Source organism: Zingiber officinale, chromosome 8B, assembly GCF_018446385.1.
Source record: "Zingiber officinale cultivar Zhangliang chromosome 8B, Zo_v1.1, whole genome shotgun sequence".
NCBI classification, from domain to species: Eukaryota; Viridiplantae; Streptophyta; class Magnoliopsida; order Zingiberales; family Zingiberaceae; genus Zingiber; species Zingiber officinale.
The window spans coordinates 38,691,196-38,709,248 of NC_056001.1; the positions used below are offsets into that span (position 1 = coordinate 38,691,196).

Here is an 18,053-nt window from a genome sequence, read left to right on the forward strand (position 1 = left end):
AGATAGTGTGTGATGAGAGAGAATATAGAGAGAAAATAGTAGAGAATATGTGATGAGAGAGTTGATGAGAGAGAATAAGGAAAGAGAATATGGAATAAAAGAAAAATTGAACAAATATATTAAAGATATTTTTATCCAAAACTTAATTCACATTTCTATTTCATCAAAACCCAAGGGAGGGGATAGGTTTCTTCTATACTTAAGTTTTTGGGTTTCATTCCAAAATCTTGATTCCATTCTCATCAACTAAACATAAGATTTAAGAATAATTTATTCTCTCATTCTCAAACCCTTAAACCAAACGTCATCTAAGATTAAAGTTCAGGTTAAGTTTATGGGTCGAACCGACGGTTCGAACCTAGGTTTCGGTCACTCCTTCGATCAAACCGTGGTCCGCATTGCGAGCCGAAGAGGTCGATCTCATCGATAGAATCATAGTGAAGATAGTGAACAATAGCTGCAAAGAGCAAGTCGCCGCCGGTCTTTTGGATCTCGAGCAGAGCTCGGCTCTAGATCTGACGAACTGGTGGGGAGAGGCTTTGGCGGCGCTGAGCTCGAATCTCTTCCAGAGAGTCATCAAGGTGATGAAAGCTAAGAAAGGGACGATCACTAGGATCTTGATGAACTACGCACAGAGCTCGGTTCAAGGCGGCCTATCGTCGGAGGAACAGACTCTCGCGAATCAGAAGATCATCGTCGAAACGATCGCCGGTTTGCTTCCGACGCAGAGGAGGAAGTGCGATGCGCCGATCGCGTTCCTTCGGGGCTTCTGAAAACCGCGACGATCGTTTCGGGATCGGCGATGAACTTGGAGAGGAGAATCGGCCTTCGATTGGACAGAGCCATTATCGCGGACATTCTGATTCCGGCGAATTGCCGCCACAAGGGGGCACACTCGATCTACGATACTGATTCGGCACTGAGGATCTTCTCCATCTTCCTGAATTCGAACGACGAGGAGGAGGAGGAAGAGCACCGATCGAGAGAAGACATCGACGGTGGTTACTACGAACAGAGCTCTCTGCTCAAAGTGTCCAATCTTTTGGATAGCTATCTCGCAGAAATCGCATTGGACTCCAACTCGACGCCGGCGAAGTTCATCGCTCTCGCTGAACTGCTCCCTGATCACACAGCGAATGATGGTCTGTACAGAGCTATCGATATCTTCCTCAAGATAATTTATTTTAGGTTAAAGGAGTTCACTCTTTCATTACCTGAAAACGTAAGGTATCGCTCCTGGTCTGAATATGTTTGCTATATTTGCTAAAATCGTGTTGTTTCATGTTGTTCAAGAAAGCAAAAAAAAGTAGAGTGACTATAAAGTATATGTTAAACACATAAACATAGACGATCTGAACAAGTTTTTAGTTGGTCAACAAATTGAGACGCATCAAAAAGTCATTAAGCTCTTGAAATTGTTCTTAGGAAGCCTCCATTTATCAAGTACTTCCTCATTCTATTTTTTCCAGTATAATTTTCTCAAGTCATTATTATTTTCATTGTAATTTTTTCTGGTTTTCTTTTCCCTGATTTTTTTGGGGAAAAGATACCTTAATCGAAGAAAAGAAAAAACGTGCTATAGAAGTAATAATAACGACTTGATAAATGGAGACTCTCTAGAATAATTTTATGAGATTGAATGACTTCTTGATGTGCCTTAGTTTGTTGACCAACTAAAAACTTGTTTAGATCGTTTATGTTTGTGTCTTTAGAATACTTTATAGCCCCTCTAAATTTCTTTGCTTTCTTGAACAACACAGAACCACACGATTTTAGCAAAGATAGTAAATATTTTCAAACGAGAAATAGTACCTTCCATCTTCTTCAAGTAATGAAACCGTGAACTCTTTTAACCTAGAAGGAAAAGCACTTGCCGTATATAGAATTTTCCTTCCATCATAAGCTGGCATTCGCCTTCCGAAGTTGCCATCCTTGTGCAACTTGACAAGCTCAAAGATAATTTTCTTATTGGTGGCTATTGATATTAATACCGGTGATATACTCACCTAAAAATTTCAGAGTGAGGTATATTCAAACAGGGAGAGCATACGTTATAGCCTTAATGGTCACGAAAAAGAGGTAGAAATAAGATACAGTAAACGAGCATCTAATTGTACTACCATAGCATGGCAAGTTATTTTTGTTTTTTTATTTTGCTTATAGTGTAGTTATCTTTTTTTACCCAGAGATGTTGATTTTCATAGATGTTTAACAGGTTGGTCCTTTCTGTAGTGTTAGTGCTGCTCATGAAATTGGTGAGAGTGTTCGTCATCAGATACACAAAAAACATAGTCAAGTTTGCTGAAGTTTTCATTCACATTGGTGAGCGCTGAGGACTTAATTGTGATTTTGTTATATAAAAGCTATGATTGTAAACATAAGAAAACTTCAAAAAATTGATAACCTAAGAAAAGTTCAAAAAACATTTAAGATTAAGGAGGATGAACCTAAGAAAAGTTTAAAAATTGCTTCAGTTTTCAATGTCATTTTTCTAACCAAAGGCTAAGCTCTTTAAATTTGATAACCAAAAGTTTAAGAACTTTTATCTCATATGATCACCGCTTCCCATTGCATTCGTGATACATCCAATTAACTGAAGCGATTTTAATTATTTGATAAATTGACCTTTATGAAACATTCATTAGTTGAGTTTTGTGAAAAGTAATTTCTCATGTTGACTTATTTTATCACATACCTTGCTTTATTACCATTTGCAGCTTTGTTACTATTTGTATATTGTTTTGTTAAATTGCTAATATTTTAAGCTTAAAATTCCAGATCCATCATAGTCTAACTGCTCTATTTTGGAAGAAAGAAAGAATTTGAAGGGCTTAGAAGGCAGAGACTCGAACGGTCTTTCCAGGCATCAAGAAGCTGAAACCATTGTGTCTGACATTTTGTCAAAGCAATTCTCTAAGGTATTTTATTTATTCCCCAAAGAGTTATCTGATAACGCATGCAAAGAGTTTGTTTGATATGTAGCTGTTTGTGATTTGATCCGATACTTGGATTGAAGATGTTGAGAGAAAGAAAATGTTCGCAAGGTTACCATAATCTGTGTTCTTTTTTTTGTTACTTTCCCTTCTCTCTCTGATATCTTCCACTCAACTAAATTGACTATTAATGTGGCAATGAAAGCAACACCTATGGTATATGTTTATGTTTCAACTGCATACAGATTTTTTTGTTACTATTTGCATTATTGTACATGATGTTTCAAAGCTTTTGCATATGTATTTCATCGTCCTATGGTTGTTGAGCATAGACCTTTGATTGGTGTGTAAGACATTGAAAAAAACAATCATCACAAGTCTCATTATGATCATAAGTGGGTTAATTCAGAGAGCCAATCTTTCACTTGTGGGAGCTTTCCACGGGTTTGGAAGATGATTACTGGCTCTGTGTTTATAACCCTTGTCGTAGGACTTAGAACCTAGTGTTAATATCCTCAGATTTTAATCCTGCTGAAGAAAAATAGCAAAAACTGACATCTTGCACATGAAAGGGTAAAAATTCAAATAATTTTGATTCTAATTGACAAAGGAAGTTGGAAATACTGGCAAAGAGATGATCCCATCCGATGTTTCAGGAGGTTCAATATTTGACAATGTGAATATAGGCCGGTGAGTTAATTCTTCATTTTGTGATGCATTACTGTTGTTTTTTTAGAACATTATTTTGTTGATTTCTGAATGTAGATCCTATGACACATTGATCCTGTGTGTCTTGTTTCTTTCAGATGATGATTAGGGTTCTTTTCCAAATGATTCTTTAAGGGTTCTATTCCTCTATCCAGACTGTTAATTGCTTTTTGAGCAATAAATCATTCAACTCATTTATTTTCGGTTGTTGGTACTGAATATTATGTCGCAGCACATGCAGTGCAAAATTGAAACTTCCTTTGTTCTCACTTTTTAAATTTGCTCTTATTTGCGGCTTACGACACATAACACTGATATATTATTTTTCAGCAGATGTCCCTAGAACACATCACACTCCACTCATTGCAAGGGAAGATATTGGTTCAAGCTCTAGTCTCAATGCCTGCTTAGATGCTTATTAGGTACTCCCATCTTTCTATCATCTTACAGTAGGTGACACCTCTCTTGATTTATTTTAGATGACAAGAACATTCTCACTTATTTACATCGAACCGCGTCTCGGTTTTCTATATTTTTTCACTTGAAGTGAGGCAATGGACATAGCCAAGAGAGCGGCAAAGGAGATCCTGCCAGTTACATCTAGTATCAACCAAGTCAGCATCCAATTACGATTAGGCAGGCCAATCTCAAAGCATCACGAACCAGTGGTCATGAAAAAAGAAACAGAAGACCCCAAAGTTGACACTGTTCAAGGTCAAATGTAAGTCTATCATAATAAGGTACTGGTGACTGAGGCTACGATCGCTCCCTCGTCAAGAAACAACTCAATGATTGAGAATAAAGATGTACCCGCACATTTTCTTTCAAAGTTTGTGTCTGCACACACCATCATTTCGATTTTGTCAGAGCATCTGTGAGGGGTTGTGTGTTTATCGGCTCTATCGATTCTCTGTTGAAGCTCTGTTTGTGTAGAACTTATTGGCACCTCAATCTTGTTTCGTGCAAGTTTATTTAACAAAAAAGACTTGAGTTATACACCTACTTGTAGATTGATTACAGAATAAGCATATTGTTTTTTCCTACCCTGGCAACTTTCAAAGAAGAACAATCTCGTGAAGAACACAATGCTAATATGAATGTTACTTGTTAGTATTTAGGTGACTATCAAAGTTGCCAAATCACACAAGCCTAAGAATATTGACCCTACGGTTATAGTTAAAACACTCGAAATCAAATCTCAGTTGAGCACAAGAAAACATCCAGTGAGTTGAAACAAGTACAACAACTAAACCGAGTCGACTAGTCCAACTCAATTCATCAAACCAGATGGACCTAGCCGATGTCGGCTAACCAAACGAATTCAACAAACTGAATAAAAGATAGTTAAGCATGTGAGACCCATAATAGGCAGCAGTAGGCATTCCTTTTGTCTGCCATAATAAGGGGCACTTGCTTCACCTATGCAAATCATTCTCTCCACCTCTTCATCACCATGTCTACTTAAAAAAAACTCCACACTTTTCTCTCTCTCTTTAGTCTTGTCTCCTATTCCTCCATCCATTTCCCAATTTCCTTTTCCCTCACTATTGATGAACTATTGAATTGAAAGAATTTCTTGTTTCTGTCTCTTAAATCATGGACCAACAAACCAGCTGCCATCCATCCACTTTCAAAACTTTTTATAGTAATCAAATGAATTGAATCAAGCTCATTAAAGGTATAGCTAGGGTTACCTTTGCAACAGACTAAAAGTGGTTTGTCAAGTGTATTTCGATTAGGTTTAGACCATAATTCACACATATAGTTGGATGACTACCAATCGAGTTCAATTGAGGTTGAATCGGGACTTGCCTATTAGCTTCATAAACAAGTTTGAAAACGGATAAATAAATCTATATTATCAAACTCAATAATCAATCAAACAAATTTTAAAATATAAAAATTATAATTGATCAAACAAACTTAATTGAGAACTCCAGAATAATATAAATAAACTAATCATGCTTCAGCCAAGTTTAAATCAAACTCAAACTCATTTTAGGCTCAACTTGACTTGATTTAATTGAACATCACAAAACTTAGCTCAATTTAACTCATTTATTGCCCTATTTACAAAGTTAGTTGATACACCATTTCATGTTATCTATACTGGCATTTTTTTCTTGCGATACACATAACGACCATCGACGATCATTAAGGCCGCCGACGAATTTTATCCTTATCAAAGGCTAGTCGGGATGATTACAGCCTATCTAAAGTATATAATACTTATTAGAGTAAAGAATTATGATGAAAAGTATGTGTGTTCCACACTTAATTAGTTCTTAATTCTTTCCTTTCACAATAAAACTCTTCACGAACTCCTCTTCTCACACAACTCCCAAAAGCTGCAATCTCAGAAACAAAGATGCAGAGAAAGCAAACTCTTAAATGGTATCTTCTTCTTCTTTCTTCTTGAATTCTTCTAGTTCTTCTAGTTCTTATCATTGTTCGTGTTTGTTTACATTTGCAGGCCGATTTCTGACGTAGCTACCGACCTCACGATCGAAGTCGGCGCATCGAGTTATGCACTTCACAAGGTGAGTACGATCCATGAACACTCATCAGGAAGTCATGAACGGTGGCCATTAATCGATTCCTGTAGTTTCCTCTGGTTTCGTGGAGCGGAAGGATCCGGAAGCTTTTGCTCGAGGCCAAAGACTCGAAGCCGACGCGCGTGAACCTCGAGGGCATGCCGGGCGGATCGGAGGCGTTCGAGCTCGCCGCCAAGTTCTGCTACGGCGCGCACGTAGAGCTCGATCTGTCCAACGTCGCCATGTTGCATTGCGCGGCTCACTATCTGGAGATGACTGAAGAATTTTCAGATAAGAATTTGGTTCTCCGAACCGAGGTTTTCCTCAAGGAATCGGTCGGTCCTTCGATCGCGAACTCGATCACCGTGCTCCGCCACTGCGAGAAGCTCCTTCCGGCGGCCGAGGAGGTCGATCTCATCGACAGGATCATAGCGAAGATAGTGAACAATGCCTGCAAAGAGCAAGTCGCCGCCGGCCTTTTGGATCTCGAGCAGAGCTCGGCTCTAGATCCGACGAACTGGTGGGGAAAGGCTTTGGCGGCGCTGAGCTCGGATCTCTTCCAGAGAGTCATCAAGGCGATGAAAGCTAAGGGTTTGAGGAAGGAGACGATCACTAGGATCTTGATGAACTACGCACAGAGCTCGGTCCAAGGCGGCCTGTCGTCGGAGGAACAGACTCTCGCGAATCAGAAGATCGTCGTCGAGACGATCGCCGGTTTGCTTCCGACGCAGAGGAGGAAGTGCGACGCGCCGATCGCGTTCCTTTCGGGGCTTCTGAAAACCGCGACGATGGTTTCGGCATCGGCGATCTGCAGAGCGAACTTGGAGAGGAGAATCGGCCTCCGATTGGACCGAGCCATTCTCGCGGACATTCTGATTCCGGCGAACTGCCGCCACAAGGGGGCACACTCGATCTACGACACTGATTCGGCGCTGAGGATCTTCTCCATCTTCCTGAATTCGAACGACGAGGAGGAGGAGGAAGAGCACCGGTCGAGAGAAGACATCGACGGTGGTTACTACGAACAGAGCTCTCTGCTCAAAGTGTCCAATCTTCTGGATAGCTATCTCGCAGAAATCGCATTGGACTCCAACTCGACGCCGGCGAAGTTCATCGCTCTCGCCGAACTGCTCCCCGATCACGCGCGAGCAGCGAATGATGGTCTCTACAGAGCTATCGATATCTTCCTCAAGGTAATTCTCGACTACATTTCCAGATTTGTACTGCAATAATATGGTTCTTTCTTCCTATATTATTATTTATATTTAAATAAATTTTATATTATTATTATTATTAATTAATTAAATCTTTTTTAAATTCAGTAAAAATTATTATTATTATTTTGAAATCATCACATGAATTTCATGGCCCTTTTATTATTATTTTCTTTTAATTTTCCTTGGATGAGTACTCGTGAACGTGGAATATATTAAAGAGCTAACTAGGAATCGCAGGTTCATCCGAACATCAAAGACTCGGAGCGGTATCTACTGTGCAAGTCGGTGAATTGCCAGCGGCTGTCTCAAGAGGCATGCAGCCATGCGGCTCAGAACGAGAGGCTGCCCGTTCAGATGGCGGTGCAGGTTCTGTACTTCGAGCAAATTCGGCTTCGAAATGCGATCGACGGAGGCCACGATCGGTTCTTCTTCGTGTCTCAGAGGTCGGGGAGCGGAGCGGGCAGCGCTGCCGTTTCTCCGAGGGACTGCTATGCGTCGGTGAGGAGAGAGAACAGGGAGCTGAAGCTCGAGGTGGCGAGGATGAGGATGAGGCTCACTGATTTGGAGAAGGACCATGTTTCCATGAAGAAGGAGCTCGTTCGAGCAAATCCGACCAACAAGTTGATGAGATCGCTAGCTAAGAAACTGAGCAAGATGAGTGCCTTCTTTAGGATGAGGGAACTGAAGCCGTTTGGCGCGAAGAGGGCTGCTGCATCCGATGCTCGTCTACTGTTTCAGAGGAGGAGCCACTCCATTTCATGAACGACTTCTTTCTTATCTGGATTCTGTTCCATTTGTATTGTATTTGGTATTTTCTTTGATTTTTTTTTTTTACTTTTACTATTTGCTTTCGATCTTCCAGTGTGTTCAGTTTCATACACTTTGAGATTTACACGAAATCATGATTCTTAAAAGACTTTTTTTTACTTGGAAATGAAGTTATCTTTACTTAATTAAGAAGTTAATGGTATCTTTTCTTTATATTAATAAAAAATGAACAATTTTAATTGATTTATTGAAGTTGTTAACCTTTCAATGTACAATGAGTAGATTAAAGATGATGAGGTGTCTTTCAGATGATAATTAAGATAAAAGTGCATATTTATTAATTTTTAAATTAAAAGTACTCTTTCCACTTTCTCCCTTGTAAAGGAGGCTATCATCACTTACAACACCTCAGCTTCTCATGATTTGAGGTGTAACTTAACTTTACAAGTATTATTTAAATTTCGCAAGTAGACAGCCTTATACTTGTCCCGTATCTTAAAGGAGCCAAATTATAAATTCATCATGTAAATTATTTGATCACCTTAAAAATATTGAATGTATATTAATTCGTAAGGCAAGGAGCAGAAATCCATTCTCAAGCTACAATTCACCATATTCACATGTCAACATACCACCTTCTAGCATGCACCTCATGATCGTCTAGAAACTCATTGCAAATTGCAGATTTCTTAATAAAGTCTCAACATGAAACCTGCCACTAAGCCGGTCCAATTACCATACAAAATTATGTTTAATAGCCTTCTAAAGTACATAACAAACTCAAAACGTTGACAAGCTCTAAGAAAAATCCATATTATCGGCCTCCGGTACAATTTCGAGGATCTTGAAACCAATAGCTATGAGAGGTTTCCAACTTTGACTTGCATGTGTTTGAGTCAATATCCAGAAAAGATTGCTGTGAATCCATTTCACAATGTTAGGGACCAGGCGACCTAAGTTCACTGCGTTTGAGGCATAGGATGGTGACGTCTTTTTAGCAAGACAGCGTAAGAAGTTCGCATTGCATGACTCAAGTTTGTGGCTGAAGATCTAACTTGTAGGCCTGTATTTCCATCGGCTGTATTAGCACATTTCCCTCCTGAGCTGCATCTCCCAACTGCTCAATGTACTCCATGGTTTCAGGGTCGTCGTGTAGTAGATTCAGAGTAGTTGCTTTCACATTCAGAGCGGAGAGATCCTTGAAGACATAGAACAAGTTCACTGGCTCCTCCATTACAGTCGAACATGGCAATCCGCCTCTTTTACAGAATGAACTATCCCATCCTCTCCACTGCAAGTAGATTACGAATCTAGCAGTGAGAGGACCAGCCTGTGCGAACTTCAGAGGCTGTGGAACCTTGAAGTTGACTATGTGCAAGTCGCATGGCAATGACGAAGATAATGGGGCAAATGAAGTTTGACGAAGCAGGTTGGACTTTCGTTTGTGGTTATTGTTGCTGACAAATGCGTGCATTGGATAGTTCAAGTGGGCACCGACTCGGTGAGAAAGAACTGATGGTTGGAGTGTCAACAATGCGTGCTTTGCAGGTAATGCAGACACATTAGACTCTGTGAGGATGTGGAAAAGGATATCCGTAGGATGGTTATCCATCACCCCTTGTCCTAGACCACGTCCATCATCGTGAGCCAATCGGCGATCAAGCATAATTTCTAGCCAACCTTCTTCCAAGCTAGCTGCACCAAGTGACTGCTTAGAATGGACAGAAAACCGGTGACCAGATGGATCCTGCATAAAAGCAAGAGATGGCATAGGATAGTAGTTTCCTTGCAGAGGGATTTTCTGGTACGTCTCCCTTCGACTCATCTGAAACCCATTAAGATCAGTATAGAACACCCTCTTATTCTCAATGTCTGTTTTGAATCTAACAATTAATTCACGCTCATTGTATTCGTTACCAAGAAGTTCCACATGGTATTCCTTCTCGATGACCAATTCTTGCACTGTGTTCTCCACACTGTAGATCCTTGTACTATGGAAAATTGGTGTATTCTTCCACTCTGTCTTCGGAATAGAGAGAGCTTCCTGGACCAGTGGACCTTCCAAAATCATAAATTTGCCACCTTCCTTGATAATAGGTTTAGCTTCTCCAATAGGTTTGAACAAGTAAGCTCCACTGCCAGAGCTGCTGTACATATTAATCTCTTCCCCAACATTAGTTTGTTTGCCATTTTTGTGAGTTATCTTCTGCAGAAGACCTTTCTTTACATCAAATGTTAGTGTGTAAAGAAGGTTATGAATCTGCACCTCGTCAGTTGTAATATCTGAACAAACATATGGCGACGGACAAGAAAATTGGGCATCAGAGAACACCTTCAATACAGAAGGCACAGCTTTTCCACAGGTCCTGGATCCACGAGCAACATAATAGGTTTCTAAGCCCATTGCAGCAACAGAGGCTCGCCAATAAAGACGATGCTGCATGCTAGAGCTATCTGAGGTGCCATGCATCCAATTGGGAGATACTTGGCTCTCCAAGCATGACCCATTGGAATGCGTAACAGAAACATCAGGCTGAGACACAACAACCATTACAATTTCATCCCTTGTTTGCTCCAACGGATTATAGAGAACCACTGAGTGGGTGTCCCCTTCCTTAAGGTCAAGAACTTTGTGCACTGGCAGGACATTAAACTTTGACCTACTTTTCACCGGCTCAAAATGAGACAGCAATGTCGGGTCTGCTTTGTCATGTAGATCGCCTAGAAGAACTTCCACAGCCCTAGACATGAAAAACTGCAGGTCCTGCAGAGAGGTATGCATCCTAGTGCCATAGTCTATAACAACATGATCCTTAGCCGTTCCAGTAACCCCATCATGATGTTGAAAAAGAGCCAAGTTCCGCCTAGCAGCAGTCAATTTGTGGGCAAAACTGATAGGTAGTTTAGCACAATGAAGCTTCTGACAGTAACCCAAAACTAATGCAGCTAAGATTTCTGAGGCACGGAGTGTTTGTTCCAATACTCGATCAACTGCTTTAAAAAATGGTCTTGAAACATAATATCCACTCCAGTAGTCTAGGTTTCTATCAGCATAAGTAAAGAAATCACCTGAGAGAGACGGGAAACCACCAAGTTCAGCAGATCCCACCTCACCAGGTTGGGAGAAGTTTTTCCTTTCTGCTTCCTCACGGAGGGTTTTAAAGTAATCTTCAAGAGTACCAAACATCACCTCAGCATTCAAACTGGGATTGGAGTTTATATAATCAAAAAGCATTTGATAGTTCCTAAACTGGGCTTCTGCTTCGTCGATACTAATATAACGGAAATCATCACCTAAAGGAACAAGAAGGGTATTTGTTCTGTACAAGGTTGATTTTTTCCTATATTGGTCCAAAAGTTTCATGGCTCTCTCCTGTACATTGTTAGCATTTGTTTCAACTGGGTCTATCCTCCATGGACAGGCCTCATAACTAAATCCACGCATCCGAGCAAAGTCAAACTGACAGCAAATAGCTGGCTCGGGTCCACAAGTATGAGGAATATCATAGGAATAAAATGGCATCATGTGAACAAATATATCTGTAGTTTCCTCCTTGTCCCAGCTTTGCCGCCAAATGTATTCTAGATTTCTATGCAAAGCTAGCTCTTTCTTCAATTCATAGTGAGTCCTCTGTATTAGCATGTTACGGAAACCCATACGCTGTAGCAAATAAGGCATTGTGGCTGAATAACCAAATGGATCTATGGCCCAAGAATTTCTGGGAATAACGCCAATGGTATCATTAAGCCACATGTTTCCTTCTGTAATCTGAATCCAGTTTAAAATCAGGATTAATCCCCAGAATCATATACTTCAGAAAAAAAAAATTAAAACAGATAGTAGGCAAGATAAATAGTAAGACTTGAACAGACATACATATATTATATTGGATTAAGAATTAACATATGTGGTCACCAAGGATGCAATTAATAACAAACATCCATATGAATCTCGTATATTGAAGAATACATGAACTACCTAAATGGGCATAGTTTCACTGAGTAAAATACGAAAATAGGGTTCAATCAGTTCCAACATTTTGAAACCCACCTGTATCATGTTTAGCCCAGATTGGTGCCTTAGATAATAAATTTTTGTTTTTCCATTTTAAAAATATAAAGAAAACCGTTCTTTGGGCATGGATTTTAAGATGGTAATCAGTGATAACGATCTTGTAGCCGACCTCAAAATTTTAAGACTAACACATGCTTGTTGTTTTTGTTGTTGCATTGTCATTGCAGGCTATCCTTCTCAAATGAATGTTAAATTGTTAATCACAATTAGACAAAATTAATAACATGGACTTTTTTTTCAGTAAAAATCAACTAGCATTGTTACTGCACTATAATATTTGACCCTTGATTGCCTAAAACTAAGGAAACAGAGTTGGAAAATGCCATTGTTTTGATATTTGTCGTTTGCACAGTGGATATGTGAATCTTACATAAGATGCCATGATGCAAATGTTTTCTAAACCACACGTCTGAAAAGTTCAATCAGGAATTAGTTCAACATCAGTTTGATTTTTTTTACTTAAAACCAAAAAAATTATCATAAAGGTCAACCTTGGATGCTCTGAACCAATTAACCAGATTTCGAAATTTTTAAATCCCAAAACAGTTTTCTTAGCATGAAGTTGCTCCCTGACAGGTTTTCTTCCAAGACCGAGTTTCAAAGCACCAACATGGCCTACCATGCTGATTGGATCATTCCTCAAAGGTCGCATCCCCTCATTGAAAACACTCATTGTCTAATAAATTGCCAACAAACATAAAGATTCTATAGAAAAATGTAGTGAATACAATTGAAACAAACACTGAGAAAGATGTTCCAATAAGTCAGTAAAATTGTCTTTAAAAGACAAAAATCATACCTGTTCTATGATAGCAAAATAATGGGAGTTGGCCTGCAAAGAACAAAAATATTGGCATCAGAAAACTTAGTACAAAAGAATATTTTGAGGGAAAATTGCACTGAATAATTTTAAAAGTTCACATGAGCTTAATAATCTCACAGATTTTAAAATTTCACTGAGCACCTCGAGCAGTCCATTCAACTGATAACTTATAAACCTCACATTAGTTTATAATACTTTCATACATGTCATCAATATTTAAGTGTTTATTTAGTGCTGCAAAACTAAAAAGCACGCTGACTCTACTCCAGGTGCATTGATGCCAATTTTAGTAAAGTTCAATCAGATTAGAACAGCTAATCTTTGCAAAAAAAATCTCTCAAATATTTTCCTTCACTGATAAGCCTCAATCACCTTATAAACAGGAAACTTCCTTTCATTTGTTGAGAGGGATCTATTGAGAAGAGAAAAAGAATAGAGGATGAGAATGGGGAAGACAAAGGTGAGAAAAGGAAGAAAGTGAAGAAGACTGGACTGAGGCAGGGACGATGACAAAGTTGTAGCATTGAAGAGCAATATAAATGTGGGTTAAGTAGGTGGAGAAGCAAAGTTATTTTTATAGTCAAGTGTGGGGATTAGATTTTTCTTTTTTTTCTTCAAATTTCAGATGAAATTTAAGGTGACGTTTGGTTTAGAGGTTTGGGAATGAGAGAATAGATTCATTCCCAAACCTTGTGTTTGGTTGATACGAATGGAATCAAGATTTTGGAATGAAATCCAAAAATTTGGGTATGGATGAAACTCACCCCCTCCCTTGGGTTTTGATGGAATGGGAATAAAAATTAAGTTTTGGACAAAAATACCTTTAGTATATTTGTTAAATATTTCTTTCATTTCACTCTCTCTCCTTATTCTCTCTCATCATACTTTCTCTCTCCTCATTCTATCATCACATTTTCTTTCTCAATATACTTTTTCTCTCCTTATTCTTTCTCTCTCGTTATTCTCTCTCATCACACATTCTCTACCATTTTCTCTCTGTATTCTCTCTCATCACACACACTCTCTCTTCATTTTCTCATCATACTTTCTCTCTCATCATTCTTTCTCTCTCTTCAATCTCTCTTACCATACTCCCTCTCCATATTTTATCTCATCACACTTTCTCTCTCTTCATTCTCTTCCATCATACTCTCTCTCCTCATTCTCTCTCATCACACATTCTTTATCATTTTCTATCTATATTCTCTCTCATCACACACTCTCTCTCATTATTTTCTCTCTCTTTATTCTCTCCTCATTTTTTCATCATACGTTCTCTCTCATCATGCTTTCTCTCTCCTCAATCTCTCTTACCATACTCTCTCTCCATATTTTCTCTCATCACACTTTCTCTCTCTTCATTCTCTTCCATCACATTCTCTCTCCTCATTTTCTCTCATCACACTTTCCCTCTCTTCATTTTTTCCCATCACACTTTCTCTCTCATCATACTTTCTCTTCTCATTCTCTCATTTTCTTTCATCACACTCTCTCTCATCATTTTTTCCCATCACTCTTTCTCTCTCATCATACTTTTTCTCTTCTCAATCTCTCCTATCACGTCTCTCTCCTCATTTTCTCTCATAACTCTTTCCCTCTCTTCATTTTTTCCCATCACACTTTCTCTCTCATCATTCTTTCTCATCATATGTTTCTCTCACATTCAACTTTATCTTCCATTTAATTTTTTCTCTTATTTTCCTCTAAGGGTAAAAAAGGAAATTTAAGTTCATTCCGATTGAAAATATTCAATTAACCAAACATTATTTTTAGGAATGATACCCAAGCTCATACCCATTCTCATTCTACAATACTATGATACTCATTCCCATTCTGATTCCTAGGAGAGAACCAAACACCACCTAAATATCTAAAACATAGATAAAAATGTTATAAAATAGTATAAAAAATTGTAAAATACTTGTTAGGTTACACTAGTTATAAATCGAGCAAGTCACTTATGGGTGGCAAGCATAATTTTCAAACTTCTAGGGGTATCAAATGAAAAAAAAACACTTTTTAAGGATGGTTAGTGCAAAATACACCAAATAAAGCAATAATATATCATGTAATGAGAATTATATGGTACATACTAGAAATAATGGATATTTTCAGGTGATGAAAAATAAAAAGGAAGGCACTAGAAAGAACACCTTAGTATGGCAAATCCCCTATGCATTTGTCAATCAAAAAAGCAAGTAACCACTCTAGGATCTGGTAAATGAACAAGAGGTACTGGAAAGCTTTCATCACAATGGATGGTGCAAACCAAAGCATAAGAATAGTATCACACTATCAAAAGAGTATATTATTATTATTTTTATTGCAAGGGTTAATTAGAAATATCAACATATTTACAAGAGAGACAACAGTGAGATAATGATAGGGGCATAGAGCTACTATCTAAAGTAAATTATGCAGAAATAGCAAATGTTTTCTTCAACTCTCTCATCTGACAGGTACAGTATAGAAAAGCAAAATAATTTTTGAAAAGCATAAACCTTGAGTAGACAAATAAAGGTAATGAATAAAATCTAATGATATAATTTATTCAAACAAAAGAATATACTAAAGCAAAATGGTCTAATGTTACAGTATCCATCAATGAAGTTGAAACTCGAAAGAAAATCTTACATAAGCAATATAAAAAAATTTCATAAAATTTTTGAAGTTTACAACACCACTAGATGACTGGAAGCCGCTTTCCTCCTAGATGCTGTACAAGATGAAGTATCAAGAAAGAAGGATCAGGAGGCTTCTATTCTCATGTAATTTCTTTAAGTCACTTACTATTAAATATCTGAAGCCTGCCTATATGTAAATTTTTTGGCATGTTGAATGAGATAAGATGGACAGTTCACCATGCAATATGCAGGTCACTTTGATTTTGCAAGATAAGCCAAATGGTGTTTGAAATACTATTCATCTCACTTCACTGTTTCATTAGGATCATAAATATATATATAGAAAGAGAGAGAGAGAGAGAGAGATGATCCTATCATACACCACTATTCGGATCAGTTTGTTTCATCAGTGTCAATCTTTTAAATAAAGCCAAATGATCTAATGATACACTGTTCGGCCAACATCTTAGGCCAGTTCAATAAGATAGAGATCAGACAGATTTTTCACCTTGAAATATTAATTTCAGTTCGTTTCACTGGTATCATGTTTGTTTTATACGCCAAATGAGCTTATTATAAACTACTTCCAATGCGGCTAAGAGTAGTAGTATTTGTCACATAGTAACATTTGAAAGAGGCCGAAGAGAATTTTTTTAGTTCACCAATAAGAACCCTTTCTGTGAGACTGTAATAGATGAAGCATCATTTGTGGAAGGCAATTGTGGTGTGTATCCGGCGTGGTTTCTTGTAGTCAGATAAGATAAGCTAAAATAGACTCGCCACAAAGCAGAGGAGTAAAGTTCCTAGAAAAGCTATTTAAGACAAGGAAAATATTCAACATGCATCAGCTCATTAAGAGTTCACGTGTATGATCAGAGGCCTCTGCAACAATTTGGCACTTTTAACACACAAAACAATTATCAACTAGTTGTCTAACCTCATCATTCATCACCCAACCCCCTCCCACAATCTCTAGCTGCCCATTCTTAACCAACTTGATGAAGTTTTCCTTTTTATCACTGGATGCCTCCCTCCACCATCTCTCCAAGTAAGACATCTCTTCCCATATAAACTTACGACGAGAATCCTGCAACAAAAGTTTTAGATTCCTCAAAAAGTACCACAGTAGCAAATTGAGACTGATTTACAATACCCAGTAGAATAGCATCCACTACTGAATCATAGACAAAATCTTACTAAAAGGATCAGATATCCTAATAGTCACTTACTTGGCAGCAGTTGCAGAAGATAACAAAGGACATACTGAAAATGGATCTACCTTTGTGAGAGACTCCACGATGGTGTCCAGTATGTAACGCGACTGACGATTGTAGTACTCCTCGACCGTTAACTTCCATCCTGGATCGTTATGAGAATGAGGAACCACAAAGACTTTCAGTTTCTCATCGTCCCATTCATGACCCTGATAGGTCACTTTCCATCCCTGCTTCCACGCCCCGCCGTCCAAGTCCGAGAACTCGATCCGGTCGTACAGATCCTTGGTGGTGATATCTACAGAAGCCGGCGACGAAATCAACTCAGCGATAGCCCTAAGACCCCCTTCGGCGCTGCCCTCCGAGGAAGGGAGGGGCCTGCGAGGGACGGTGCGGCGAGGAACCCGCTGCTTCGAGTGGGAGGAGGACAGGGGGGTGGGGACGCCGAAGATGAGGATGACGATAAGGAAGAAGAGCAGGGAGATGACGAGGCCGATGGTGAAGAAGGAGGAGGTCGGAGGGAGAAGGTCACGGATCCGGCCCCGGCGGCGGGACGAGGAGGTGGATGGCTTTCGGATGGCCTTCATCTTGGTGGCGGTGGTGGACGGGAGGAGCCCGCCGCCACCCCCGCCGCCACGCCGGCCGCCGGAGAAGAATTCCATCGGAGGAGCTACAGAAAGAAACCAAAAAGGGCACCGAAGACCGACGATCTTTCCTTTTATTGGTATTTCATTTCGAGGAAATTTCATTGCCCCTCCGAAGTCCCAAGTTTACTATAGTTTTTCACTTACCTCCAACAATTTAAAAGTTTTATTTCTCCTCAAAGTCAAATCAAGTTCTCATGTCGTTACCGATGGCTTTATATGAGAATCTACTAACTACAAGACTCGGCAAAGTGGGGTCAAATGAAAATAAGTTAATTTGGGGGCTGTAACAGCTAAAAAAGTATAGCTGCACTAAAGGAGGTGAAGTGAAATTTAATAAAATTTAGGGGCCAAAATTTATGAGCTTCTTCCAGTGCGTGCTGCACGGAAAATTTAGAATAACAATTATTCAAGTTAATGACGTTTAGCTTATCGTAATTTTAATAATATTTAACTTTTGTTGAGTCACATAATAAAATAAATATAAAAAATTATTCTATATTTAATCGATAA

The 18,053-nt window shown here is 38.9% G+C and overlaps 3 protein-coding genes across 5 annotated transcripts; 2 read left to right on the forward strand and 1 right to left on the reverse strand.

The window, feature by feature from the left end:
• The first annotated feature begins 398 nt into the window (after positions 1-398).
• Positions 399-4,684, forward strand: LOC122015678 (BTB/POZ domain-containing protein At1g03010-like). 3 transcript variants are annotated; one of them, XM_042572695.1, is made up of 5 exons: positions 399-1,227; positions 2,216-2,322; positions 2,779-2,918; positions 3,972-4,063; positions 4,189-4,684. In XM_042572695.1, the coding sequence occupies exons 1-3, from the start codon at positions 803-805 to the stop codon at positions 2,787-2,789; spliced, it is 543 nt and encodes a 180-aa protein (XP_042428629.1). In that variant the 5' UTR covers positions 399-802; the 3' UTR covers positions 2,790-2,918; positions 3,972-4,063; positions 4,189-4,684. The 3 variants fall into 3 exon arrangements, with proteins under 3 accessions (XP_042428629.1, XP_042428628.1, XP_042428630.1); XM_042572694.1 differs by having other exon boundaries at positions 3,975-4,063; XM_042572696.1 differs by having other exon boundaries at positions 401-1,142; positions 2,233-2,322; positions 3,975-4,063.
• Positions 4,685-5,824: 1,140 nt separating this feature from the next.
• On the forward strand, positions 5,825-8,284 carry LOC122014291 (BTB/POZ domain-containing protein At1g03010-like). Its single transcript, XM_042570480.1, has 4 exons — positions 5,825-6,035; positions 6,115-6,181; positions 6,247-7,368; positions 7,630-8,284. The coding sequence occupies exons 1-4, from the start codon at positions 6,010-6,012 to the stop codon at positions 8,152-8,154; spliced, it is 1,740 nt and encodes a 579-aa protein (XP_042426414.1). The 5' UTR covers positions 5,825-6,009; the 3' UTR covers positions 8,155-8,284.
• Positions 8,285-8,819: 535 nt separating this feature from the next.
• Positions 8,820-17,660, reverse strand: LOC122017400 (alpha-mannosidase 2-like). Its single transcript, XM_042575014.1, has 4 exons — positions 16,962-17,660; positions 16,620-16,769; positions 13,035-13,067; positions 8,820-11,929 (listed from the first exon to the last, which is right to left on the reverse strand). Exons 1-4 carry the CDS (start codon positions 17,643-17,645, stop codon positions 9,191-9,193), a joined length of 3,606 nt encoding a protein of 1,201 aa, XP_042430948.1. The 5' UTR covers positions 17,646-17,660; the 3' UTR covers positions 8,820-9,190.
• Between the last annotated feature and the right edge of the window lie 393 nt (positions 17,661-18,053).

Bases quoted from the DNA above. Each gene is read 5' to 3' on its own strand.
- LOC122015678 (XM_042572695.1), top strand. From the start codon at position 803: ATGAACTTGGAGAGGAGAATCGGCCTTCGATTGGACAGAGCCATTATC. The intron at 1,228-2,215 runs GTATCGCTCCTG...GATGTTTAACAG, and splicing joins TCATTACCTGAAAACGTAAG to GTTGGTCCTTTCTGTAGTGT.
- LOC122014291 (XM_042570480.1), top strand. From the start codon at position 6,010: ATGCAGAGAAAGCAAACTCTTAAATG. The intron at 6,036-6,114 runs GTATCTTCTTCT...TTACATTTGCAG, and splicing joins AGAAAGCAAACTCTTAAATG to GCCGATTTCTGACGTAGCTA. The intron at 6,182-6,246 runs GTGAGTACGATC...CGATTCCTGTAG, and splicing joins CGAGTTATGCACTTCACAAG to TTTCCTCTGGTTTCGTGGAG.
- LOC122017400 (XM_042575014.1), bottom strand. From the start codon at position 17,645: ATGAAATTTCCTCGAAATGAAATACCAATAAAAGGAAAGATCGTCGGT. The intron at 13,068-16,619 runs GTTAGACAACTA...TGTTCTTTGCAG, and splicing joins GTTGGGTGATGAATGATGAG to GCCAACTCCCATTATTTTGC. The intron at 11,930-13,034 runs GTATGATTTTTG...AACTGGATTCAG, and splicing joins ATTTTGCTATCATAGAACAG to ATTACAGAAGGAAACATGTG.